The sequence below is a fragment of the Otolemur garnettii genome, unplaced genomic scaffold (assembly GCF_000181295.1).
Source record: "Otolemur garnettii isolate 467f Iridium unplaced genomic scaffold, OtoGar3 scaffold00012, whole genome shotgun sequence".
NCBI classification, from domain to species: Eukaryota; Metazoa; Chordata; class Mammalia; order Primates; family Galagidae; genus Otolemur; species Otolemur garnettii.
In genome coordinates, this window is record NW_003852407.1 from 29,470,055 (window position 1) to 29,497,689 (window position 27,635).

The window sequence follows — 27,635 nt, forward strand, 5'->3', positions numbered from 1 at the left end:
TGGTCTTTTGGCTTTATTCTGGCATTTTTCTTTCACAGACTTAAATAGTATGTTAAAAACTCAAAATTATTTGAATTTTCAGAGTGCAGCTCTAACTAATATGGAGTACCTGCATCTGATGTAACTACTTTAAAAAAAGACTCTTTTAGACCATGAAGTCATAAAGCCAGAAGAAACCCTGACAGACCATCTGCCCCAGGTACAACTGTTTTAGAATTATTTCAAGTATTTTATCTGCCGTACATAGTAAACGTTACTGGAATATTGCACAAACTGAGTTTCTTGATACCATCTGCATTAGGCCCTTTCAGCAAAACAGAAACAAGTGAAATACATTCATATCTAAACCAAACTCCTTCAAAACATGCCAACAATTGTGCTGTACTAAAATTAAGGAGTATTTTTAAAGCATATATAAGGCAGGTCCTCTTTGAAGGACAATTAAAAATGGGATTAAAAGGAATTGTTCATTTCAAAATAAATTTAAAGCATCATAAATGGCTACATTAAAATCAAGAGATCCTGCAAACCATTTTTAGTCTAATACATTCCATCTTTCCACTAGCTGTAAACTCATTGTTATCACAAGATAATAAAGCTGGTCAATTAACACTATTTTGTTCTAAGTAAATGCAGGCTGAGTAGACCTTCAGTAGTTTCAGGTCACAAACAAGATCAATTCAAGTAAAAATGGCCATTTTAAGTGGAGTTAAAGTGGTATCCGTGGGCTAATGAAAAAGTCTTGAGAGATTGTTCAGTGATGAGAAGTGGCGTAATTTAAGAGTAAACTTCAAACAGATTTAGTTTGTTCTAGAACAGCGATTCTCAACCTTCCTAATGCTGCAACCCTTTAATATAATTCCTGTGGGTCACGACCCACAGGTTGAGAACCGCTGTTCTAGAACATTTTCTAAAAATGCTTTTGATTAAAATATTTGGTGAGAAACCTGTAGAAATTTATGGAATCTTTCTTACTCCTCAAATAAGAAGTCACTGGCAAGATTAAGTAAAACACTTCCTTCTCTTTCTATGGCTCTGTTTCCCATTTCAGCAATTTCTATGTTGTCAGTGTAAGGTAGCTGATATTCAGTGTGTCTTTTAAAGGCAGCTTTGCTTGAGTCCCTGAAAGGAAACAATCTATTTCCACTCTACAGCAGAACCTCAGCCTGACATTTAGGTTTGCTGGTACTATCGGCTTAATTCCAACCAAACAGAGTGGGTACAGGTTAACTGCCGAAAGCTTTTTAATTGGCTAAACTACTATGTTAGGTTCTTGCACAAGATTAATCACTGTTCCATATTCTCACAGACATGGTGTGCTTAAAGACTGGAGATGTTTTTAAAGAATGGGAAAAGCAAAAGAATTAAGCCAGGAGAAGCTGCATAAATGCACACAGTGCCTGCTCTGCATTTACTGATTTGTTTGTTCAGTTTAAATAGTAAACTTTTAACTCCTGTGGAAATTATGCCAAAAGTTTCAATACATAGAAGATTATAAATCTTAAACTAACACTGCACAAAGACAAAGCTACTTCTTTTTTAAATACCAATATCTTCTACATTCTATCATTTCAGACCCCTGAGTAATACTGTACCAAAGTACAGATCTGAAGAGAAACTGAGGGTTCAGGCCTCAAATGTTAATCTTCAATTAGTTCCACACCAGTGGTGTGGTTCTCAATGTAACACATTCAGGCTAGCTAATGCTCAGAGTCAGTTTCCTCCTAACATAGTGTAGAAAAAACAATGCAAACTCCATGTTCATTCTCCAAAGTATCTTCTTTAAGATCCCATGGGCAGACCATTTCTTTAGTAATTGCATAACTGCTTAGGGTGGAGTTTACTTGAAATTAAGGTCCTATAATTGGAACTGAAGGAAAGTGATATCTGCAAAGACATGGGTCAGATTTGGGGAGTTCTTTGGAGAACAAATATGTTGCACTTTGCTCCACAGTGATTGTACTTTAAAGGAAAAAAAAAATCCCAAATAATTTTTCTGTCCCACCTGCCTAGGTATCCCCTTGCTATTTTTGGTCTCATCAAAAGCTCAGACATGGCGTCCAGTAAGAAAGTAGAGAGGCTTGTCATCACTGCTGTTAGCAGTTTGAAACTCATCCCGGAGGCGGAACTGCCACTCATCTTCTAGTTCTAAGCGGACAATCGTTTGGCGTAAGGAGCTTCTGTCTTGGCAGATGACACACAGGGTAGCACCTTCAGGAAAAAAAGGCAGAGAAATGCGTCTTAGGCTCAGGAATTGAATTTGTAAAGTACCTTATCACCCTTCTGATTGCATTTCCTAAGCTAACACATCTGAGAACCAACATATAGTAACCTACCAATTATTCCTTTTAATTTTATTATTTGTTTTGAAAAAGTAGTTTTACAAATTCAGTAGTTTAAAAGAATGTAAAGTGATTAATCTCCCAGCCATGGTCCCCCTTCTTGTGATAACCAATGTTATGTTTCTCTAGATTGGGGTTTCTCAACCTCAGTACCATTGGCCTGGATAATTCATTGTCGTGGGGGCTATTCTGTGTCTTGTAGGATCTTTAGGAACATCTGTGGCTTCTGCCCACTATATGCCAGCAGCACCTCCCAGCGTGACAACCAAAAATGTCTCAAGACATTGCCAAATGTTTCCTGGAGGGGCAAAATTGCCTCCTCCCTCCCCATGAGAACCACTACTCCAGAAGTACTTTATACACACATAAATAAATGCAGAGTTCCTTCATGTTCTTATGGTACACACAGTGTCTCAACTTCACTTTTTTCACTGTCCTCAAAGGTCATTTTATTAAGATTATTTGTGATGTTTAATTTATAGTTTGTTCTTAGGCCACTCCAACTCTTTCTGTGCTTTATACCCAGTGAATCAACTCTATAGTTTCTGTATCAGAATCAGAATAAAGGGAATTTGTATCTAAGATGCAGTTACTGCAGTTGATTCTTGACCCAGCAGTGTCACCTCAAAATTACTAGAGATGTGTGTGGTTATATACACAGATCTTAATTAAAACTAGATTATGTGTTCTTACACAGCATCTCTTTATAAATTAATAGTGGAAAAAACCTTTTTAATATGATCACAGACTTGGCTGTTTATCTGCAGTTAGTCTTGGTTAATAACTTGAGTCTTTTTGTTGTTTCAGTTAAGGAAATGTGTGGCCCTGGTTTAAAAGCAAGATATTCAAATTATTGGTAGAAATCAGTATTAAAGTGTTTTTCTTTCATTTTTCACCTCTGTATTTTATCCAGTGGGAACCAATAGCATTTATAATCAAAATACTAAATTTGATTTACCTTTGAGAAACTTAAATTTCTTAAGAAGATCAGCACCTACAAAAGAGTCACAGAGGTACAAGAGGAGTCCACTGAAAAACACCCCTTCACAATTGACATTGCTGGAGTGGGGTCTGGAGCTGATGTAGCATATGGCCACCTGAAATCATCAAGCAGAAAGAGCGTGGGCATTTTAAGAGCAAGGAAAAATGTCTACAGTTTAGCTGAACAAGTCAGTACCTTCCTTTTCAGCTGCTTCAGTGTGAGGTAAAGGAGATTAGTTTTTTCCCAGTGTTAACTTAAATGGGTAGGTTATTTAAGCTTTATACCTCTTTTATTTGGTGTGTCAAGTTTTAACCAGTTTAGAAAGCTTCTTTTGTGGCTCGGTGCCCGTAGTTCAGTGGTTACAGCGTCAGCCACACACACTGAGGCTGGTGGGTTTGAACCCGGCCCAAGCCTGCTAAACAATAATGACACCTGCCACCAAAAAACAGCTGGGCATTGTGGAGGCCACCTGTAGTCCCAGCCACTCGAGTTTGAAGTAGCTGTGAGCTGTGACACTATGGCACTCTACCAAAAGTGACATAGTGAGACTCTGTCTCAAAAAAAAAAAAAAGAAAAAAGCTTGTTTATTTCTCATACTAAAAGACCATTATGGGAGAAATCAGTAGTGAGAAATAAAAAAAGCTCCTCCATCTAGAGGTCTTTATAAATTACTAAAATTACCTTCCACAAAAAAGCATACTTAGGTAAGATAGATGATTAGATTAACTTGTTGATGAGCATAGAATTAATCAGCTTTTCATTTAGATTTACTTAAAGTTTTAGCTGATGCTTAAAACAGTGCATGAATTAAAATTGTTGGCTCTGTCTGGCTTTAAGATAATGGGGAACTGAGTAAGATTAGAAGTTAGAATAATAGAAAGGTTAAATGTATTGCCCAGTCTGCTTGAGTTCAAATACTGGTTCTTCCATTTATTAGCCATGTGACAATGAATAGTTTACTTCATTTCACTATACATGAGTTTCCTCATCTGCAGAAATAATAGTTCCTGTTTCATAGGACTGTTTGGTGAATTAAACTGTTTTGTGAATTATGTAAACCACTTGTTAAGTATTGGGCAAATGTTAGCTATTAGTAGTAGTGAGATTATATTTTCTAATCCCTAGGGCCCTGAATGCTAGGGTAGGGAGACTTAGGTTAGACATGTAACTTGGATAAATATAAAAGTTTTTGTTATATCTGATGATTTCTAAAGTTCCTCTATCTCTAAAATTCTACCATAAGTGACCCAACCCATGGTATAGATTATTGAAACATCATAAAAATGAGAATACAGGCTCAGTACCTGTAGCACAGTGGTTATGGTGCCAGCCACATACAGCAAGAGTGGCGGGTTTGAACCTGGTCCGGGCCAGCTAAACAATGACAACTACAACAAAAATATCCGGGCATTGATGGCGGGTTCCTGTAGTCCCAGCTACTTGGGAGGCTGAGGCAAGAGAATTGCTTAAGCCCAAGAGTTTGAGGTAGCTGTGACGCCATAGTACTCTACTGAGGGTGACATAGTGACACTCTGTCTCAAAAATAAATATATATATCATGTTCACACTGTTAAAAATATTAATTTCCAACACAGTTGGACTTGAGTGTTAAAAGAATGTCTGTAATGGATGTATGTGATTTTCTTTTTTTAATACATACAAAGAAAAAGCCTAAAAGGAAATGCAGCATACCAAAATGTTATGTTTCTGTTACAGGTGATTTTATTTTCTTCTTTATACCTTTATTTTTAAAAAATTAAGGAGGCTATGTTACATTAATGCCTAGAATAGAATACTCCTAAGGGAAAGCTTAGTGGCAGAAGCGTAGAGATATGCAAGAGACAATTTTTTTAAAAAACTAAAACATGTAAAGAACTTGAGAAAGAAGTCTGGGGGCAAGAGCATTGAAACACCAGCAATACAGGGCTCACGAGGTACATGTGTAATCATAGCTAAAACAGTGGTGAGGACCTGTGCCTTTGAAGAACTCAAAATCTCACCAAGAAAATTCACGTAATTACAATGTAATCTGATAAATGTCAAGATGGGAGTAAGCCACTCAGGTCATTGAGGCAGCCTTCTGGGAAGAGCTGCATCTGTGCTAAGCTATAAGAGTGTTCACTGTCTTGTTTTCTAGAGATGAAGTAGGTATGGGAGGGACAGTTGCCCTCACACCTTGGATGAGCCTTTGCATGAGTGAGTTCGTCTCAGGCTTCTTTTTGTCTGCCTGAGTTTTCAAACAGCTAAAATGGGAAGGAAGTAGATGGATGTGGGTAAGCAGAGTACTAACTAGCACCACCACCCCTTTTACCTCTGGTCCAATGTTAAGATAGCAGTCAATGGCCAGCACAGGACTCTTAAAGTTATGAATGGCTTTGGGAAAGAGTTTATATGAAGCGTGCTGAAGGAATTTCTCCAGGAGAAACTGTGCTGGGGCTGCCAGTAGCGTGTGTTCACTGTCAGGAGCACAGATGTACTGAAGGGGCAAGATGGGTGTAAAGCTCTCTGACACCTGAAATCAGAGCAGAGACAGTCATGGGAAACGTGTTTTGTCACTGGATAAAAACTGGCAAGAAAACAATGGATTATATTTTAACAGTCCCAAAATAATAGTAGCACAGTGATAGATGCTAGGTTCAAACGTACATCTTGTCATTCTTGGGTCTTAAAATTTTTTTATTTTCTCTTGGGAATAGTACAATAGGATTCAACAGAAGTTGCATACAGCGAAGGTAGTAAAAGGCTGAAAGTAGGGTCTTAAGTTACTGCATTGAACAGGTACGCTGTGAGATCTTATCAGAAGCCTTTTACAGTGGTGCTGGGTGTCTCAGTTAAATCCTGTCCCAAGCTCCACTGCGGAGTCAACATGCTGACAATGACTAGATTCCAGTAAATCTCTCAGAAAAAGCCCTGTGAATTTATTCTTCCCTGGTTTTGATCTGTTATACCATCTATTAAAAAAGACATCTAGCAAAGGATCAGACTAGTATTCTGATTTACATTTCTCTCTTGTATCACATAAAGGATGTAAAATAGAACATCTGCCATCTTGAAACTAAAGCTTTGATGGAACTGTTATGGCTTAAGTCTGAAGTAATTTCATTTAATTGTCAAAACTTATGTTTTAGTACTACGTGAGTCCTCAGTAACAGAAATGAGACTGCAGATTTGACATTCAGAACTCTCGTGTATTAGTTCACTTTGTAGTCAAGTGGAAAGTGCTTGATGCTAATATCTTAATAACAAAGATATTCTTACAGAATCATTGTGTTTATTTTCAATACTCAAATCAGGCTTGCAAAACTTACCATGATCTTTGGTTTAATGATAAAGTCCCTTTGCCCGCCAACCTGAACATGTTTCTTCATGAGACTGAAGTTATTAAAACGGCAGATGAGCAGGCCACTACTGTTTGTTCTCAGGTTAAAGTCAACATCTTCACAGAAATACCTAAATCATAACCACAACAATAGGTTTCTTTGCCTATCATATCTCAACAATGATAACTATACCTAGAGGGATGTGTGGCAGAAGTTGAGAGAAATCCTAAAATAATCAACCTTGCTTTCATGATGGAGCTGGCCTGGGAAAACGCTGATTTGGGCATTATAGACATTGAAAGAGGAAGTGAGCTGATTTTTGTCCCAGATGTGCCACAAGGATTCAGAGATCCCTATGCAGAACCAGGACTGTATTCCTGTTGCATATACTCTGGCAGAGGAGTGCAGAGGTGTTCCTAGTTTTAAAATTCTGTTGACAAACTGAATGAATTATCTGCCAAATTTAAAACACAGAAGTGAAAGCAGCAGCTATTCTGTCAGCCACAGGGTCCAGGGTTGGCATAATAGACACTTCATGGCCCCTGACTTTCTCGTTTGACCCTCTCGATTTTTCCTGGAGTGTGGACATAATTTATTCAGGAGATAAAAGCAGGCTAATTCCCATCTGCTGCCTTTTCCCTACAGGATCCAGAACTCTGTCTTGTTAGTATTCAAGGAACCTGATTTCCTTCTGCGTTCTAAGGGTGAATGAAGGTTTAGTCTTAAATGTTTATGGATCCACATGTTGACTTGTGCCCGTTTTAGTGCTTGTTGAATAATCAGATAGCTGAAGTGTGTTTTCTAAGCACTTCAGGCTGTAACAGCCATCATTAAGGGTCTAGGTCAGTGTGAAGGGTGATGGAAAGATGCATTTTAGGGCCTGTGATCCCCTTTTCTTCTTGTCTATATAAAGAATTTCTTTCTCAATTAAAATTATGGAGACAAAGGTTAGAACTGGGCAGAAACAATCAATAGATGCCAGGATTACTTGCTCTGTGAGGCCTAGCTTACCTGTTGAAGTCGTACTGTACATTCTGAGTCAAGTCTATGTTGAGGAGAATGAAGTCATGCACGTGGCACCTAGAAAACGGGGCCTTCAGGCTCTGAGAAGTCAGCTTGCTGCTCCACTTCCGTATGCCCAAGATTGCATAGTGGATGATTTTTGGTGTGGCTTCTATATGCTGCAAGACACTCTTCAAGGACACATTCTTACTAGAAATTCCTGCTTCCATGGTCTGGCTATGAAATACAAAATTAGTTTATTATATAAATGTCAGTATTACTGAAGAGAGGCATTTGTGAAGGGCCCACTCTATGTTAGTAATAGTGTAAAAGATTAAAATTAACCAACTGACTTTGTATTAGCCTGTAGTGGAGGAGGATATCAAGCCTAGTTTTCACACTGCCTGTCACCGTTAACTTAAAGCTTCTTTTTAGTTCATAGCAACCTCAAACTCTTGGACTCAAAGTGATTCTCTTGCCTTAGCTTCCCTTGTAGTTGAAACTACAGGCGCCCACCACAATGCCCAGATATTTTTAGAGACAGGGTCTTGCTCTTGCTCACTTTGGTCTCTAATTCCTGAGCTCATCAGGCAATTCGCCTGCCTTCGCCTTCCAGAGTGTTGGGATAACAGGCATGAGCCACCGTGCCTGGCCTAAGAAGCTTTCTTTAAAGATGAGGCTTCTCACTTTAATGGGCACTTAATGGGCACTTTAAAGCTGCCCACCTTCATGGGCAAAGAAAGAAATCAGCCCATGTTTCAAAGTGAATAATGAGCACTAAGTTACGAAAGAGAGGTAGCCAGGGGGTAGAGGCATAGGAGCGTGATTCCCATTTCCTATAATTATGTAAAATAAAGGACTATTTGAAAACTTGACTGTCTTTAAATCCATAGTAGAAACAAGGACACAAAATTACAGTGTTAAAGCTAGAAGGGAATGAGATTAACCTGGCACAGTGTTTCAGTTGGGGAGCGGGGTGCTCCTGAATTTGAGGGGCTGTTTATTGCATAGTACTTTTAAATGGTTAGCATTCTCTAGTTCTCACAGGCCCCACTGAGGAATACCCTGTAGCATTGTGACATCCCCAAATGCTCCCTAGGAGAACAGCACTACCCCAGGAAAAGAACCACTGATTTTAGCCCAGCTATAATTTTATAGGTTACAGACTTGAGGTACAGAGAAGTGAAATGATTTTCCTTTTTCATATAGACAGTTACAAAGCAGAGCTGGGACTGTAGACCATGTCTCCTGACTCAGATGTCAACAAATAAACCATGGTCAAGTGTCTCAACAGACTTTTAGAGCTAACCAACACAATGATGCCAAAATGATCCAGGAATTTAATGGCATACTAAATGTCTACATTAAAAATTCTTGGGCAGCACCTGTGGCTCAAAAGGGTAGGGCTCCGGCCCCACATGCTGGAGGTGGCAGGTTCAAACCCAGCCCCGTCAAAAAAAAAAAAATTTTTTTTTAGGTCACCACAAAATGTGCTAGTGAGGGTTGACTTTGGTTGACTTTTTTTTTTTTTGAGATAGAGTCTTACTATGTCACCCTTGATAGAGTACCATGGCGTTAGAACTCATAGCACCCTCAAACTCTTGGGATTAAGCGATTCTCTTGCCTCAGCTTCCTGAGTAGCTGGGACTACAAATATCGGCCATAACACTCGGCTATTTTTTTGCATTTGTCATTATTTAGCAGGCCTGGGCTGGGCTTGAACCTGCCAGCCTCAGTGTATGTGGCCAGTGCTCTACCCACTGAGCTATGAGCATCAAGCCTGGTTGACCATTTTGTTCTGAAAAGCTTTCTCTTAAATACTTCTGTGTGTAACTGCAGCCAAGAAAAGTATCATCTGTATAGCATTGTGTCATAGTCTCCCAGAACTTCTTGGAAATAGTGTCAGTACCTGGTCTGTTCCTGAACACTGTGAATGTTCCACAGGACACATGAGTCATCCATCACAACAATGAAAGGCCAGACACATTGGCGTTTAACTCCCAGCTCCTCTAGGCGGTTCCTCTCCAGTTCTAGGTTGTGATATGACAGCTCTTTAATGAGGAACCTGGCGGCACCTGGAGGGCAACATAACCATGTGGATACATCTTTCAGTACGGCCTGGCTGAAGCCCATCAGGCAGCTCACATTCCGTCCACAGGCAAGCCTGTTCATGTGGCGACCATGCAGGTGGGAGCCAACATGTTCTGAGCAGTGGCTCTCAAACAAGTCTATATAAGAGTGACTGGAGAGTCAGTTGAATGTGTAGATTGCTAGAACCCATCACCAGGGGTGTACTTGAGTAAGTCTAGTGAAGACCCAGAAACCAGGGATACCTTTGATGATGTGGGTGATATGTGAACCATACTTGAGTAGTACTGCAAGAATCCAGTTTCCCTGATAGGTGAAAGGATACCATACATAGGAAATACTATTATTGATTAGTTCCTTGAAGCATGATAAGAGGCACTTGGTCTTGGAAGCAGCTACTCATATGTGCTGGACTAAGGACTTAACCACAGTTGCAGTGAGTGGGTATGCCACTTCCACTGATGTGTCCCCTGCTTTAGATACTTCTAGGAAATGGGCAGCAGCATCTTCTCTGAAGAAGACTCTGGGAACTGGCATCCTTTTCCCTAGATCTGCTTGTTATAAGAGGCAATATGGTATAGTAAGACAATAGACTAGAGCCAACCTGCCTGGTTTTGAATCCTGATTCTACCAGTTGGCCATTTTAACTGTGAACAAGGTTAATTCCACTATGCCTTGTCTTCTCCATGTGTAAGAAGGAGCCATAATGCCTGTCTCATAGGTGCTCAGCATAGTGCCTTGCTCACAGCAAGTACTCAGCAAGTGCTGGCAGTTACTAAGATGAGGATCAGCAGGAATTAGCCAAATTTTATGAGTGGCTACCTTTAAATGAAACAAAATGTTGATGATAAATGAAATGAAGAGGCTAGAACTATTAAATCTGTGGGGGAACCCAAAGAAGTTTGAATGGATTAAGGAATAAAACAGAGGTAGGAAAATCTGTCTTCCAAAAACATGTGTGTAATAGCTTGCATTCTCACCTATATATGAAAAGCCCACAGCTAGCATCTTCATGGTTGATGGTGTAAGACTGAAAGGTTTTCCTCTGAGACCAGGACCAAGACAAGGATGCCTGCCTTCACTATATCTATTTAACATAATACTGGAAGGCTTAGCCAGTGAAATTAGATAAGAAAAAGGATTGAAGTAAAAGGCATCCAAATTGGAAAAATAACAAAACTATCTCTGTTCCTAGACAGCATACCCTATCTGTAGAAAACTCTAAAAATTCCACATCAAACAAAACAAAATTTTAAAAAAGCCCTGTTAGAATTAATGAAGTTGCAGATGCAAAATCAATACCCCAAATTAGTTTTCTTTCTGTATTCCAACAATGACTAATTGAAAAAAATTAAGAAAACAGTTCCAAAATAGTTTTGGTGCAATTTACAATAGCATCAAACAGAGAAAAATACTTAGGAATAACTTAAACCAAGGAAGCAAAAGACTTGTATACTGGAAAGTACAAAATATTGGCTCTCTCCCACTCTCCCCCCTCACTCTTCTCTGCTCTCCCTCCCTCTCTCTCTTCTCTACTCTCTCATCTCTCTCCCCTCTTCTCTTCTCTTATTCTCTCCTCCTTGGTGCTGCTCTGCAGCCTCCCTCCCCCACCAATAAAGATCTTCCGTACAAATGAATAAATAAATAAAAGAAAGGCACCAGTAAATGAAAGGACACCCCCACATTCATGGATTGGAAACTAACATTGTAAGATGTCAGTACTACCTGAAGTGATCAATAGATTTATTGTAGTCCCATCAAAATCTGAAAGACTGTAGGAATAGAAAAATTCATCCTTAAATATATATATGAAATCTCAGGGGACCCCAAGTGGCCAATACAATGTTGAGAAAGAAGCCAAGTTTGGAGGTCTCACACTTCCTGATTTCAAAACTTAACACAAGTCTGTAGTAATCAAAACAGAATGGTAGTGGCATGATGACAGACATTCAGAAAGCCCAGAAATAAACCCTGTCATACATGGTCAAATCACTTACGACAAGGGTGCCAGCATCTTTCAATGGGGAAAGGATGATCTCTTCATTAAATGGTGTTGGGAAACCAGATATCCACATGCAAAGAATGAAGTTAGATTTCATTCCAGTTAACTCAGTATTGATCAAAGACCTAAACCTAAAAGCTAGAACTATAAACCATTTAGAAGGAAAGACAGGGGAAAACTTCATGGCATTGAATTTGACAATGATCTCTTCTACGTGATACCAAAACAAAGGCTACAAAAGAAAAAATAGACAAACTAGGTTTTATCAAAGTGAAAAGGAAATTCATGGAATGGGAGGAAATATGTACAAATACTACATCTGATAAAGGGTTACTATCCAGAGTATGTGCTCCCTTATGAGAATCCTTACAACTCAACAATGGTAAAAAATGATTCAACTGAAAAATAGGCAAAAGACTTTGGAGACATTTCTCTAAAGAAGATGGTCCGGTTGCCAAAAATCATGTGAAAAAATGTTCAACATCATTAATTGTTAGGGGAATGCAAATAAAAATCACGAATGTGATACCGCCTCAAGAAAAAATGTTGGTAAGGATGGGGAGAAATTGGAACTCTTGTGTACTAGTTGTTGGGAATGTAAAATAGTGCAGTCACTATGGGAAACAATACAGTGATTCTTCAAAAAAACAATTACCATACGATCCAGCAATTCCACATCTGTGACTACACCCAAAAGAATTGAAAGAAGGGTCTTAAAAAGGTACTTGGACACCTATGTTCATAGCAGCAGTATTCACAATAGCCAAAAGGTTGGAACAGCTCAAGTGTCCAACTGATGAATGGATAAACAAAATGTGTATACAAACAAGGAAAGAAAGATAATTAAGCCTTTGAAAAGGAAGGAAATTTTGACACATGCTGCAGATGGATGAACATTGAAAACATTATCCTAAGTAAAGGAAGCTGGTCACAAATGGACAAATACTGTATAATTCCACTTATATGAGGTAGTTAGAGAAAGTTAGACTGGTGGTTACCAGAGGCTGCAGGGTAGGGAACAGAGTTTAATTGGTGTAGTTTCAGTTTCGCAAGATGAAGAAAGTTTTGGAGATGTGTTTCACACAATGTGAATGAACTAACACTTCTGAACTGTATACTTAGAAATGGTTAAGATGGTAAGTTGTGTTTTTACAAAATAGCGTGTATTTACACATGTTGGCTTTATCCCCAAACTATTGCAAAAATGGCAAAATTGGTACTAACCAATTCAGTCAGATCTGAGATGTGAAAACTTTTTCTCCTAAGGGTCATTCAGGCACAGAAAAGGGTCATATTTATATAGAAAAAGACATTAGTTAGAGGATAGGTGGTTTGGGGGAGGATAAAAGACCTACAAAAATCTTAATTCACTTGACTTTATATTAGAAGTGATAAACATGGAAAATAAAATTGTATTCAAAACAATAAAGCTACTTTTGAAAATATTTTAATCCCTTATTAAGGCCTTTAAGGCTGAAAAACATGAAAAGGAGTAGAAAGGAAGAGGACTATAAAGGAAGGGAAGGAGATGAAAACAGGCAAAGGAAGAGACCCTGGAGAGAGGAAACCTGGCGGGTCTTGCTTGCCTTCCACTCTCTAGCTCTTAGATGGGTATTAATCCTTTCCTTTAAAATAGGAATAAGCACTCTTAGTCCCAAATCCTTTTGCTCCTCAGCACTGAGTTAGATGCCTACAAAAGCTGATGTGAAAAACTGTTCAAAACTACAGTGCCAGAAGTTTCCAGAAGAATATAGTTCTAAAACACCATAGATTTAGGTAGAAGTTTTCTGCCTTGAGTAAGGAAAATGAAGGGGTTCTAGACATTTCCGTGCTCCCCCATAGCTCTGCCGCACATTCAACACTATGAGGCCCTTTGAGAAATCAGCTAATTGCTCTTAAACCCCATGGGTAAATGCAGGAGGGACTTCCTCCAGGACTTCTGCTCTATCTTAGCAATGATGCTTCCAGTTCCCTGGGTATATAGCAGCCTCTAGAACTTGGCATCTGCCTTTAAAATGAGATAACTCAGGGACCCCTCCTGATCTGGGTGAACCATTTGATCTCTTCTTTCTCCTAGGGACCATTTTTCTGTTACATTCTTGCCCTAGAATGCTTAACCCGGGAACATGTGCACCCTCCACTGGGAAGAACCCCAAACCTTTCCAGGGTGCTCAGTATACCTTCTTGCTTAGTTACTAGTCCTCAGAAATGCTACAAACCTACAGGTAAGGAAGAAAAGAAAACCATATTCAAAGAAGACTTAAAAGATCTTTGTTCAGGAAGTCAGGACCTAAAGGTCCTCTAGAGGCAGAGGAACCTTTGAAAGTCTCATCCCTGGGGAATGGAACTCAAGTTTGTCTTCTCAGACCTTCTCCCTTTCCCAGGGGGGCCCCTTACCCACGCCTGCATTATTGAACATGCCGGGAAGCACCAGCATGATGTGGTTGGGCCAGTACTTGCGGTACAGCGGCATCTCATACTCTTTGACCACTAGAAGGTGAAGGTGGCTGATGCCTTCCATAGCATGGAAAAGGTTTAGGAGTCCATGTTCATGGCGACCACTGGAAGGAGTAAAAATAGGGCTCTTGACTGCATTCAAATTCTGCTGAAGGGAGAAAAAAAAAAGATCAAAGGGGAAATTAGAGCCTTTAGATGTAAGAAGCTTAGAGAACTTGATCTGATTCTGGGCAGTCCTTGTGTCCAGATGCTATCACCCACCTTGTCTGAAACTAGAGGCAGCCGCATACTCTCCAGGTGTTTGCCCTGCTTGCTGAAGACAAAATGACTCTCTTTGGATTTGGGAATGATGAAGTAGAGCTGAACCTCTTCTCCCAGCATAGAGGAAGAGAATGTGAAGGCATGAAGGGTGGAGTCGGACATCTACATTCACAAAGAAGAGAGGGAGGTCATGTATGCTCATGGTCTCCAAACCTTCCACCTTTCTTTAGCTTGTCATGAAGAGAGGCAAACTGACATGGGCTTATAAATGCCACCAGACCTGGCAACACTTTATCCCCTAGTAGCTGCGACTGACTAGAGGGCCAGGCATCTTGCCTCTTGACTGGAGATTTATCACTGCTTGGCACTGTATTTGTGTTTTTCATGCTCCTAGAGCCACAACTGCTCAGTCCTGTGCAGAGGTCACATATACCTATGGGGTGTCCTGCTATGTACAAATTCCCAAAGGTCCCTGGTCATAGGGGCGGAACCCTTCTCTGTGGGTCAGGTCAAATGAGTTGAATATCAGCTTTCTAAATATGTAAGTACTCACATCATTAAAATGCCTCACAGGCCCCATCTTTACAGTGGAAGTGGAAGAGATTTGAACAGCCGTTTAGCTCATTTGGCATCAGGGAGAGACCATTTGACTCATCAAAGCCAAAAGAAATCTACTATTTTTAAAGTTGCTGGGAAGTTAACATTCTCTCAGTAAACGATCTTAGTGAATAATTATATAATAGGTCCTATGTGCTTTATAATGCAAATAATAGTTTGCTTAGTGGAAGAATAACATCCATTTTACATTTATATAATATTTACAAAATACTACATTTCATAGAAAAATATTGTACTTCTTCCCTTAAATTCTAGTTTATTCTGCTTCTCAAATGTGAGAATATACTACTTAATGTTGTAATGACATAAAAACTATGTAAGTAGAGTGTTTTTAATACAGATTTTTTTTTTTTAAACCTGTGATAGTAGACTTGGGTCTTCTATATTCTTAAAGCATTGTGAGCTGATTGCAAAGTATACCACCAAAAGTTTTTAATAACACCAAGGAGACAAATGGGATAGAAAAGGTAACTAGTTGTTAAGCACGTCCCTTCTGGTACCCATTTGTATTTTAGGATGAAACATAGGAAAAGGGTAAATGCCTGGTCCCAAAAAGCCAAAGCAATTTTGGGGAAGTCCAGTCAGCATGGCCTGTAAGGAGTGAGAGTTATTTCTAGGTGTTCAGAGGCAAGTCATAAAAATCAAGAAGATAAATTGGGGGAGAGCAGTCTCTGGATAATACTATCACTTGTTGCTTTTCTCATCTCTTATGCTGAAAGATTCACTGGTCAAAAAGAAGTTAAACAGACATGGACTCTACCGGTCAGAACTACATCAAGCAGGTTTAAAAGAATATGATTGGGTTGGTGCAAATCAACAGACATGTTAGCATCACAGCTAAGGACATACCTCATGGATTTTTTTTTTTTTTTTTTTTTTTTGAGACAGTCTTGCTATGTCACCCTCGAGTGCAGTGACAACTTTAAACTCTTGGGCATAAGTGATTCTCTTGCCTCAGCCTCCCAAGTAGCTGGGACTACAGGCACCTACCATAACACCCAGCTATTTTTTTGTTGCAGTTGTCTTTGTTTTTTAGCTGGCCTGGGCCAGGTTCAAACCTGCCAGCCTGGGTGTATGTGGCCAGCACCCTGCCCACTGAGCTACACGCTGCCACACTTGACAGATTTGTCAGTCACCAGAACCACTGTAGTCAATTGGGGAGAACCTTTTACCAAATATACCACGATATGTGGATCACAGACAAACATCTCAGCTACTTTCTAACCTAGACATGACACCTGTAACTATTTTCTTTTTTTTTTTTTTTTCTAGAGACAGAGTCTCACTTTATTGCCCTTGGTAAAGTGCTGCAGCAGTGTCGCACAGCTCACAGCAACTTCCAGCTCCTGGGCTTAGTTGATTCTCTTGCCTCAGCTTCCTGAGTAGCTGGGACTATAGGCACTCACCACAACGCCTGGCTATTTTTTTGTTGCAGTTTGGCTGGGGCCGGGTTTGAATACCCCACTCTCAGTATATGGAGCCAGCGCCCTCCTCGCTGAGCCACAGGCACTGCCCCAACACTTGTAACTATTTTGATGGAGTAATTTAATTTAAGCTGCCACCCCCACCCCGTAATTCCAGTAAGACTGTATATAAGGTGCCATAAAGTTTGTGTGCTATTTAAAATTAGATAGCACACCTGTATTTAATTATTGCTTCATGTATTTTTCTCACCGAGTGACTCTCATAAGCTATCCTTTATGTTTATGTAGGTCCAGAAAGTAGGTGCCTGATTCTTCATCCCACCCCCCCAGCCTTTCATACAAAGGCCATATTGGGTAACAAGGTCTAAGGGCAAAGGTGAGAGCTGTACCTGGGAGGCAGAGGTGAAGTCCATGTACTGGTGGCACTGCTCACAGTGGTGAAAGGTGTTGTAGGCTGCGTATTTAGTCAACATCATGGACACGGTTTCTCGTTTCTTGGGCTCCTCAACTTTGTATTCTTTTATTACTTCTGTGAATAAAGGGGCAGAAAACAATCCCATGGCTTACGTGTCTCCCCTATGCTTGGGAAAAAATCATCCCCTACTTCCCAAAAGGACTTTCACAAGGATTCTGTAATTTATGCTCTGAGAAACAGATAATGAAAACTAAACTAAATGATGATATGCATGTGTGTAAGGGAGAAAAGAGAAAAACAGACTTACGCTGCTCTTAAAAGATGTAACTGGCCCTGGCCCCCTTCCCAGATTATTTAGGTTCCTCTTGACCGTCAAAGGAGTAAGCTTGGCTCCAATTGCACTGACCTTGTTTGACCCCTGCCAGCTTCTCAGTATATACCAGGCTCATCAAACTGTACTTGGGATCATGCACGCTGACGTCGAAAGGCATTTTACTGAAGCTCTCGATGTCGGGCCAGGGTTCTCCCTCTGACTGGCTGACTTCACTGCTTTCCCCGTGATCTGAGACAAGAAGAAAGTACACAGTGCAGGCATATTGACCTTTCTCCCTCCCCAGTGTCTAGGAGAGAAGTTTTATGAAACATAAAGCCTAGATAGGTGCACAAAGGCATTTCTTTTTCTTTTTTCTTGCAGTTTTGGCCAGGGCTGGGTTTGAACCCACCACCTCTGGTATATGGGACCGGCACCCTACTCCTTGAGCCATAGGCACCACCCTTTTTTCTTTTCTTTTTTTTTTTTTTTTTTGAGACAGAGTCTCACTTTGTCACCCTTAGTAGAGTGCTGTGGCATCATAGCTCACAGCAACCTCAAACTCTTGGGCTCAAGTGATTCTCTTGCCTCACCCTCCTAAGTAGCTGGAACTACTGGTGTTTGCCACAATGGCTGGCTATTTATAGAGACGGGGGTCTCGCTCTGGCTTGTCTCAAACTTGTGAGCTTCAGGGGTCCTCAAACTTTTTAAATGGGGCCAGTTCACTGACCCTCAGACCATTGGAGGGCCAGACTGTGGGCCCTGGGATGAGTTGGCTGCTAAGCAGGACAGGCAGCAGAGGCAAAAACACTTGGTGGGCCAGATAAATGTCCTAGGCGGGCCGCATGTGGCCCGTGGGCCGGGCTGTAGTTTGAGGACGCCTGGCTTAAGTGATCCACTGTCCTGGGCCTCTCAGAGTGCTAGGATTACAGGTGTGATCCACTGTGCCCAGCCAGACAAAGGCATTTCTGAAAAACGAGCTTCTCTGTCCCAGAAGGAGACAGAATTCTTCCTTCAGACCCATGCTGAAAGTAATGTTTGTCCTCACTGGCCCCCCAGCATTAGTCTCTATAGATCAGTTTACAAACTACCATATCTGTAAGGTCAACTGAGTCACCTGCCCACCCCAAATACCCTTAACAGCTTTTAAAATTTTGGATTATCCAAATTTTGCCTTAGAGTTTGAGCTGTGGGGTATTAAAGATGTTCATACCCAGGAGATTTTTAGGATGCACTGACCAAGATTCCTAGTGTTGCCTGCACATTATTAGAATCACCTGGACAGAGCTTGTAAAAACTCCTCACACTTGAGCCACACCCTCCAGAGCAATTAAATCAATCTCTTCTCCTACCAGAAAACAGTCAATTTAAGACTCCTTCAGGCATCCTCAAACTATGGCCCGTGGGCCACATGCAGCCCACCTAGGACATTTATCTGGCCTGCTGGGTGTTTTTGCAACCGCTGCCTATCCTGCTTAGCAGCCGACTAGTCCCAGGGCCCGCAGTCCGGTCTGAGGGACAGTGAACTGGCCCCCTGTTTAAAAAGTTTGAGGACCCCTGCCTTAGGCAGTGGTTCTCAACATTCCTAATGCTGCAAGCCTTTAATATAGTTCCGGTGGGTCGCGACCCACAGGTTGAGAACCACTGCTTTAGGGGCTGTTCTAATATTCAGCCAAGGTTGAGGGCCAGGGACCTGGGTGTGAATGTAGGCCCTGCTCCTTCCTACATCATACCCTAGGCACTATACCTCACCATCAGAGTCCCCAGATTCTTATTTTAGAGATGGTATATTTAAAGCACTGAGACAGTGGCAGGCATACAACAGATGATTATTAATAATTAAAACTTATGGCTCGGCACCTATAGCTCAACCGGCTAAGGCGCCAGCCACGTACACCTAAGGTGGTGGGTTTGAATCCCCAGCCCGGACCCGCCAAACAACAATGACGGCTGCAACCAAAAAATAGCCGGGCGTTGTGGCGGGCGCCTGTGGTCCCATCTACTTGGGAGGCGGAGGCAGGAGACTCGCTTGAGCCCAGGAGTTGGAGGTTGCTGTGAGCTGTAATGCCATGGCACTCTACCCAGGGGGACAGCTTGAGGCTCTGTCTCAAAAAAAAAAAAATAATTAAAACTTATGGGTCGGTGCCTGTAGCTTAGCAGCTAGGGCACCAGCTACATAATATTAGAGCTGGCGGGTTCAAACACAGCTGGGGCCTCCCAAAGCAATAATGACAACTACAACCAAAAAATAGCCAGGTGCTGTGGCAGGCGCCTGTAGTCCCAGCTACATGAGAGGCTGAGGTAGGAAAATCACTTAAGCCCAAGAGTTTGAGTTTGCTGTGAGGTGTGACGCCACGGCACTCTACCAAGGGTGACATAGTGAGACGCTGTCTCAAAAAATAAATAATAAAATTTATGGGATCAAAAAGTAGCTTAAGACAACTTTCAAAGGGATAAAGGGGTTGGGTATGATGGCTTATGCCTGTAATATTAGTACTCTGGGAGGCCAAGGCAGGTAGATTGCCTATGCTCAGGAGTTCAAGACTAGTTTGAGCAAGAGTGAGACCCAGTCTCTATGGAAAAAGAAAAAAATTCACTGGGTGTTGTGGTGCTTCCTGCAGTCCCAGTGACTCAGGAGGGTGAGGCAGGAGGATTGCTTGAGCCCAAGAGTTTGAGGTTGCTGTGAGCTGTGATGATGCCATGGCACTCTACCAAGGGCTACAAAATGAGACTCTCACAAAAAAAAAAAAAAAAAAAAAAAAAAAAACCTAAAGACTGAAAGTATAGCTATTACCTTTTTAACACAAATAATGACATTTATTTTTATATCCCTGAACTAAAGTTTGTGCTTTGTTTAAAATTTCAAGATTATTCTAGTTTTTAAAAAAGGTATCATTGTGTCTCTCCAGGACACTGTTGAATTAACCAGGACTAAAATGAGAGAGAAGGAAGAAAGCCCAAATGACACTATTTCTTACTACAAAGGCCAGTCTCCTGTCAAATGGGCTCTAACAGACTCAGCTCACTGGCAGAGTAAGATCCAAGATGACTGCAGCATGATCTGAGGATAAAACCAAAGGCATCACTCTGTTGTGGTGCCAGGAAGCCTGGTGGGAAAGCTGGCAGGAATGACAGGCTCCTACTCCCAGTCTGCTTGGCTTTGGCTTTGTCCTTATGGGCCCAGCCCCCTTCCAGGGACTTGGAAGCCATCCTGAGTTCTGGTTCTCCTCTGTAGGAGGTCTGGGGAGCTGCTGCAGCTCAGCTGGGGACACAAGAAGATGTGGATGGGAAGATGAGATGGTATGTGTGTGCGTTCTGTGTGTGTATATGTCTCTAAAATCATAGATGGATATAGTGTTGAAGCCATAATAAAATGGCTAAACATGCTTACTCTTGCTCTGTGCTAAACTAGTTCCTTGAGCTGGTCACAGAACAAGTCCAACTGTTCAGGTAAAATGCATGAGGTCAGATTTCTGAGAGCTAATTTGATACAAGATGCCAAGGGCTTTCCCCATTCTGGGCTTATCTTTGAGGGGCCTGAGGAGGACTGCCTCGCTGCCTCCCCACAGTTCCCCTCCAGCATTGTTCTGCGATGTGAAGCCACAGTTTGGAGGCCACATTGTTCTTAGCCACAGAGTGGAAGCACCTCCCTGGTACAGCTGCTGCAGTCGGCTGGCTGGAATGACGCCACTGTGCACACTAGCTCTTATAGCCCTACTGAGCACTCACCCCTGTATCTTACTGCACACGGGAAGGGGTTTTGTTTGTAGTGCCATCATTCGTTTCTGCACATAGAAGATTTCATTTCATTATAGTAATCCTATGCCTTCACTCAGAGCCTGTGGTTGAAATATAAGATAGACTCCAGCTAACCAACAAAGGACTAATATCCAGAATATAAATATGCCCTGGATGCTTAAGCAGTTGAATACTACAATCTGAGGTTTTGAGTTTTTTTTTTTTTTTTTTTTTGAGACAGAGTCTCACTTTGTTGCCCTGGGTAGAGTGCCATGGTGTCACAGCTCACAGCAACCTCAAACTCTTGGGCTTAAGTGATTCTCTTGACTCAACCTCCTGGGTAGCTGGGATTACAGGTGCCCACCACAAAGCCTAGCTAGATTTTTTACAGGCGATGTCTCTCTTTTACTCAGGATGATCTCATGAGCTCAAGCAATCCACGCACCTCAGTCTCCCAGAGTGGTAGGATTACAGGCATGAGCCACCAAGCCTGGCCATAATCTGAGTTTTATAACAGTTTGACCATTTAGACTAGTGGTTCTCAATCTGTGGGTCGTGACCTCTTTGTAACAATGAAAATACATCCTAGATATCAGATATTTACATTACGATTCATAATAGTAGCAAAATTACAGGTATGAAGTAGCAATGAAAATAATTTTATGGTTGGGGGTCACCACAACATGAGGAAATATATTAAAGGGTCACAGCATTAGGAACGTTGAGAACCACTGATTTAGACAATTAACTTACTTAACGAGCTTTTATAAAGTGCCTCATGGAGAGAGGGAGTCCAAAAGAAGAATACTCCATCCCTGAATTCAAGGAGCTAAAAACGTCCACAGTTTACTTAGAACTATTTAGGGATATTTTCGGCAACCTCCCAGTAACACTGCACATTAAGGATTATAGAAATCCCAGAAGACGAAAGCCCACTCCCAGGATTTGCTGTTTACTAACTCTATACCTTGCGGCCGCTCTCCACCCTGCCCTTCCGTGGCCCAGAGCTCACCAGTGTTGATCTCCTCCTCGTCATACACGTCTACCTCCAGGAGCCTGATGAGCATGCGGAAGAGGATCCTCAGGAACTGCAGGTAGGAGCCCGTCTTTCCCACCTGATGGAGGGGCGAGGAGTGGGAGGAAGGAGGAGAACAATTTCACACCTGGCTGTTCAGTGTCGGAGGCCTCCGTCCCCCCACCACCAATAGGTTTCTTGGCTGCCTTCCTTCTTATCCCAACCCCAGCCTGACCCCCTACCTGAGGAGGCCCAGTCAGCAGCAGCCTCCGGGGGTGGAAGGTCCGAGCACCAGAGGCCGGGTCTGGCTGGTTGCTGTGGTCGGCGTGGTGCTGCCGAGCGGAGGTCCACTGCCTGTAGTAGAGGGACTGCTCCTCGCTGCTCATGTCTTTGTGCAGGAATGGTCGCAGGGAGCTCACCCAGGCCACGTCGGCGTGGGGTAGCAAGGACGAGGAGGATGGCAGCTTGCCACCCTTCTGGGAGCCCAGGAGGCTGTAGGCCGCTTTGGATAAGATCACTATTGGTGGCAGGGCTGTGTGCAGGCCCCGACAACCTCTGACAGGGTGTCTTGGCCACGGAAGTGTCCTGGGTCCTGAGGAGGATGATGAAGGCTTGGAGGTGGTGCTGCTCGCCATCTGGGGGCCCAGGGAATCGCACTCCTGCTTTAGAGTCTCCCCAGCTCCGGCTATGCCAGCAGAGACCCCTTCATCCAGGCCCACACTGGTGGCTGGGCTCTGGAAGCTGGGGGTCAAAGACTGCTTCTGGGACCTGTCAGCTGTGCTGGAAGAGCTTACCCCATTCTCCATGATGGAACCTGAAAGAGGAAGGACAGGAGCCATCCCATGCCCACCCTGTCACTGATGCTAAGTGTGCCTCTGCCACGGTCCTGGCACCTCCGGGAAGGAAGCAAAGGCCAGGAAGGCAGCCGACACCTCGCTTGGCTCCGCAGCTACAGATCCTGTACAAGAAATATTCCTTTTGCCTCACTGTCCACGCTCGCCCATCCTCCTCCCTTGCCCTGGTTTCAGTAGATTTGGCTGGTGGGAGACACTAGCAGGAAGCTGGTTATTTCTTCCCTGGCTTCTTCCTGTGTGGTCCCCCTGGGCTGTCCGGAGCTGAGAGCTAGAGTCCAGGTCTCAGTAACCGCTCATCTCAGGGCCGGGGATGGCTCAGTGGTAGGCACGGCTCCCTGGGGTTAACTAGACCCCAGTGCTATACCACCTCTCACTCCTTTTCTTTCTTTCTTTTTTTTTTTTTTGAGACAGAGCCTCAAGCTGCCCCCCTGGGTAGAGTGCCATGGCATCACAGCTCACAGCAACCTCCAACTCCTGGGCTCAAGCAAGTCTCCTGCCTCAACCTCCCAAGTAGCTGGGACCACAGGCGCCCACCACAATGCCTGGCTAATTTTTGGTTGCAGCTGTCGTTGTTTGGCGGGACCAGGCTGGATTCGAACCTGCCACCTTAGGTGTATGTGGCTGGCGCCTTAGCTGCTTGAGCCACAGGTGCTGAGCCTCTCGCTCCTTTTCTAAGCCCACACGTTTGTAAATAATCTCTCCATTAAACTCTCCACAAATGACCTCACTTGGATCTGCTGCCTGATTCCTCCTGAGACCACCCCCCCGACTCCCAACCCCCGCTCCCCTGTATAGGCTGCACACTCAAGCGCCACTCCAGTGGCTTTCTTCTGGGGACAGAAGGCCTCACACTTCTGGCTGTGGGTGAACTCCACAGGCTGTAGCCACTAGCAAACCAAGGGTGGGATGTCTCCATGTGAAGGCATCATCTCTTCCAACCTAGGTGTTACTCATCCCCCTGAGTGTCCCTACACATTTGGCAGTTAACTTCAAATATGTTTTTCCCTCAAAGAGATCAGCTACTCTTTGGTGTGGCCACAAACAAAAGGTCATTACATTCAGGGGCTATAGGCTCTCTCAAGAGCTCAGATTGGTGCTGTCCAGCAGGTCTAATCACTGACTGAAGAGCCCTGGACTGGAGGTCATTAAAACCAAGTCCTCCACCTGCTCCTCTGCGTTCCTGTCTCCCTCTTACAGAAGACCTTATCTTTCCCACGTTCCTCTCACAGCCCTGAGTTCTCTGGGCAGTGGAGCTTCTACATCACCCTCAGAATGGCCCGTAGAGAGGGAAACTAAATAGCCACATAACCTCTGTCTGACTTAATCAGAGCAATGACAAGAAAACTTTGTGGGGCAGTTCTGTGAGTGAAGGGAAAAGAAAGCAGGTGACCCAAGGACCATGGGAGGGAGACAAACTCCCTCCTCCTCACCATCCCCTGCTGGTGCTGGTACCCAAAAGCTTCTTGATGTGATAGCTCCCCATCCCTCTGTTACCTTTACTATCCTCCAAACCTCTTGACTATTCTGAACTGGCCTCAGAGAAAACTGGGGTGCTTAGAGGTGGGGTTGAGGGAGGTGGTTAAGCAGTCTTAAGCCCTGGCTGAGGGGGGGCAGCTGGGCAAACCTGGGCAATAGCAGTCCTCATGCTCTTCTTGCTGAGGGTCATTCTGGACAGAAGACCCTTCAGACCCCTGTCTCTTTAGGCCTCCCACAGAGTCATCAATAGCTGCTGACAGAATGGACCGGAAGACTAGTGCATGTGTGTGTGTGTTTGCTTGTATATGAATGATCTCGATGATAGTTCGGGGGGGGGGGCAGAAGGAGGAACACTGGTGGTTCACACCTGTAATCCTAATACTTGGGAGGCTGAGGTGAGTGGCTGCCTGAGCTCATGGGTTTGAGACCAGCCTGAGCCAGAGTGAGATTTCCTCTTTAAAAAAATAGCTGGACGTTGTGGTGGGTGCCTACAGTCCTAGCTACTGGGGAGGCTGAGGCAAGAGAATCGCTTGAGCCCAAAAGTTTGAGGTTGCTGTGAGCTATGATGCCAAGGCACTCAACTGAGGATGACAAAGTGAGAATCTGTATCAGAAAAAAAAAAAAAAGGGACACATGACCCAAAATTATTGGTCATTACCTCTGATAGTGGGATTGTTTCATTTTTAGTCTCTTGTCTATACTCTTTTTTACATTCTCCAAGTTTTCTTCATTAAGCTTTATTACTTTTTCTTTCTTTTTTATTTATTTATTTTTTAGAGACAGGGTCTTACTCTGTTGCCCAGCCTGCAGTGCAGTGATATGATCATAGCTCATAGCAGCCTCCAACTCCTGGTCTCAAGCAATCCTCTTGCCTCAGCCTCCTGAGTAGCTAGGACTACAGGTGTGTGTCCCTACATCTGGTTAATTTTTAAATTTTTTGTAGAAATGGGGTCTTACTATGTTTGCCCAGGCTGGTCTCAAACTCCTTGTCTCAAGTGATTCTCCCACCTCAGCCTCTCCGAAGACCTGGGATTACAAGCGTGAGCCACTGTGCCTGGCCATGCTTTATTACTTGCAGAATCAGAAAAGGTTTGAAATAATGTTGGATTTGCTGCAATACAATTCATCAGAATAAAATTCATGCTAGGCACTACCATAAGTAATTCTGTAAGAGAGGAGCTTCTCTTTCACACAGGCTGCATGGAGGATCTTTACACTTGACTTGTGGCCCCAGAGTAGCCTCCATATACAAATACTTGCAATTACAAATTTTAAAAAGTTAGTCACTTATTCATTCAAACAAATATTTTGTGCCAGGTACTAAGCCACTCAGCACAAACTCACAGCTTCAGGGCCCTTGTGCAAATGTGAGATATAATATAATATAGTATATAATATAGTATAATAACTGTGAGAAAATTAAGGTAAGAAAGACTAGATTCAGGTTGGTGGTGATAAAATTTATTTATTATATTTATTCTATTACTTAGGTCTTCGTTAAAACTTTACCTAGTAAAGTATTTTGTGGCTTTGCAACAGTCATATTTTCCACATATCTCTGAGATCTGGAGAGGATGCCAGAGTCGCGGAGGCATCAGTAAAAGCCACTGCCTTCCACACTCCTACCCACCTCCTCACTCCTCTCCCCATCTGAGAGAGAAAAGAAAGTACTGACCTGAAGTTCCAGTGACAGCGCTACTGTTGCTCTGAGGCCGCTCCAGGTCGATCAGCAGTTCATCAGAGTCGTTCTCACTGACTATAGCTCTCTCCTGTTCCTTCCCACTGAGGTCCAGGGCAACAGTGGGTCCCCGGATTACCTCTTTTGAGACATAGCAGCATGCCAGACCCACTTCCTGCTCCAAGGCCGTGCGAGTTAAATAGCTTGAATCAATTAACCGGAGGTCACAGTACTTCAAAGACCTGAACAAAAGTAATTATGCTATTACTGGCCAGGCACGCAGTGTTTATGTACGCCCGGAGATCCGGATGCATCACGCAGCAGTTAAAATTATGGCTGTCAGTGCCAGGTAAGCCTTGATTCAAACCTCAGCTCGGCCACCTCCCGGCTGTTCTGACCTTAACTGTTTTATGCTTCACTTTCTCCAAGTATAAAATAAAGCACATAGTAATACTGGGCTGATATGGTTATTGTAAGGAATGAATGGCCTGTTATACAAGTGGTAACATTCAATCAATGCTTCATTATTTTTGTTGTTGCCTTCCAATCTACGGAGCCTAGATCCTTAAAGTGGGGTGGGAACAGCAGATTAACGAAGACAAAGCACTTGGCTCGGTGCCTATAGCTTAAGCAAGGCTAAGGTGCCAGCCACATACACCAGAGCTGGTCGGTTCAAATCCAGCCTGGGCCTGCCAAAGAACAATGACAACTACAAAAATAGCTGGGCATTATGGTGGGCGCGTACAGTCCCAGCTACTTGGAAGGGTGAGGCAAGAGAATCACTTAAGCCCAGGAGTCAGAGATTGCTGTGAGCTGTGATGCCATAGCACTCTACTCAGGGCGATAGCTTGAGGCTCTGTCTCAAAAAAAAAGAAAGAAAGAAAAAGCCCTTAAAAAAAATCTTTGTTGGGCGCTGTGGCTCACTTCTATAATCCTATCACTCTGGGAGGCCAAACTGGAGGATTACTTGAGGCCAGGAGTTTGAAACCAGACTGAGTGACAGCAAGACCTCCCCTATCACCCCCACCATCGCTACAAAAAAAGAAAGCCCCAAATTAGCTGGGTGTGATAGCACGTGCCTTTGTCTCAGCTGCTTGGGACGCTAACCCAGAGGATCACTTGAGCCCAGGAGTTCGAGGCTACAGTGAACTATGACCACACCACTGCACTGATTCAGGTGAAAAAAAAATCCTACTTTTCCTCCCTGCTGCCTTGTTAGATGCACAAACCTTTCTCAAAGTGGCCCTCTCCCTTTCCCAGAAATGCTGAGTATCTTTGGAAAGTTGAGAGAGAGAATAAAAGAATGCTGTATTTCTTATGTTTCTGCATAGAACAATCCTCTCCTCATTACCTGCCAAACAAATGGAATGACTGTGCATCAATCAAGTTTTAATAATCAGTTCAGCTGGACAACTAATGAAAAGTGGAAGTGATTACTGAAACTGTACCTGGGAAAGGTTTCTCCAAGAGGATCTTTGCCAGTTAATATCACTATACAAGGCAGACCTTCTAAATCTTGATATGTCCGAGGGATCCACTCTTCTGGTTCATTTCCTCTCCAAGTCTGTGTAAAGAGACCCATGTGATAAAATTAAAACTCCTCATTTAGGTTTTTACCCTTTTACAGGTTTCTATACAGATTTTTTTTTTTTT

At 42.8% G+C, this 27,635-nt stretch overlaps 1 protein-coding gene across 3 annotated transcripts in view; it reads right to left on the bottom strand.

Moving 5' to 3' along the window:
* Nucleotides 1–902: 902 nt before the first annotated feature.
* The window catches only part of GREB1L (growth regulation by estrogen in breast cancer 1 like), a 291,844-nt gene continuing 265,111 nt past the window's right edge, over nt 903–27,635 (bottom strand). For 2 of the 3 annotated variants that reach the window (XM_023510203.1, XM_023510202.1), the window contains exons 21-34: nt 27,431–27,546; nt 25,980–26,224; nt 22,217–22,788; nt 21,972–22,074; nt 17,318–17,473; nt 16,886–17,025; nt 14,455–14,616; nt 14,134–14,341; nt 9,556–9,721; nt 7,656–7,883; nt 6,633–6,774; nt 5,636–5,836; nt 3,301–3,439; nt 903–2,211 (exon numbers count right to left, since the gene is read on the bottom strand). In XM_023510203.1, the coding sequence (XP_023365971.1) occupies nt 2,048–2,211; nt 3,301–3,439; nt 5,636–5,836; nt 6,633–6,774; nt 7,656–7,883; nt 9,556–9,721; nt 14,134–14,341; nt 14,455–14,616; nt 16,886–17,025; nt 17,318–17,473; nt 21,972–22,074; nt 22,217–22,788; nt 25,980–26,224; nt 27,431–27,546 (2,742 nt within the window). In that variant the 3' untranslated portion in view covers nt 903–2,047. The remainder of the gene's footprint in view (nt 2,212–3,300; nt 3,440–5,635; nt 5,837–6,632; nt 6,775–7,655; nt 7,884–9,555; nt 9,722–14,133; nt 14,342–14,454; nt 14,617–16,885; nt 17,026–17,317; nt 17,474–21,971; nt 22,075–22,216; nt 22,789–25,979; nt 26,225–27,430; nt 27,547–27,635) is intronic. The other variant, XM_023510204.1, reaches the window with a different exon arrangement.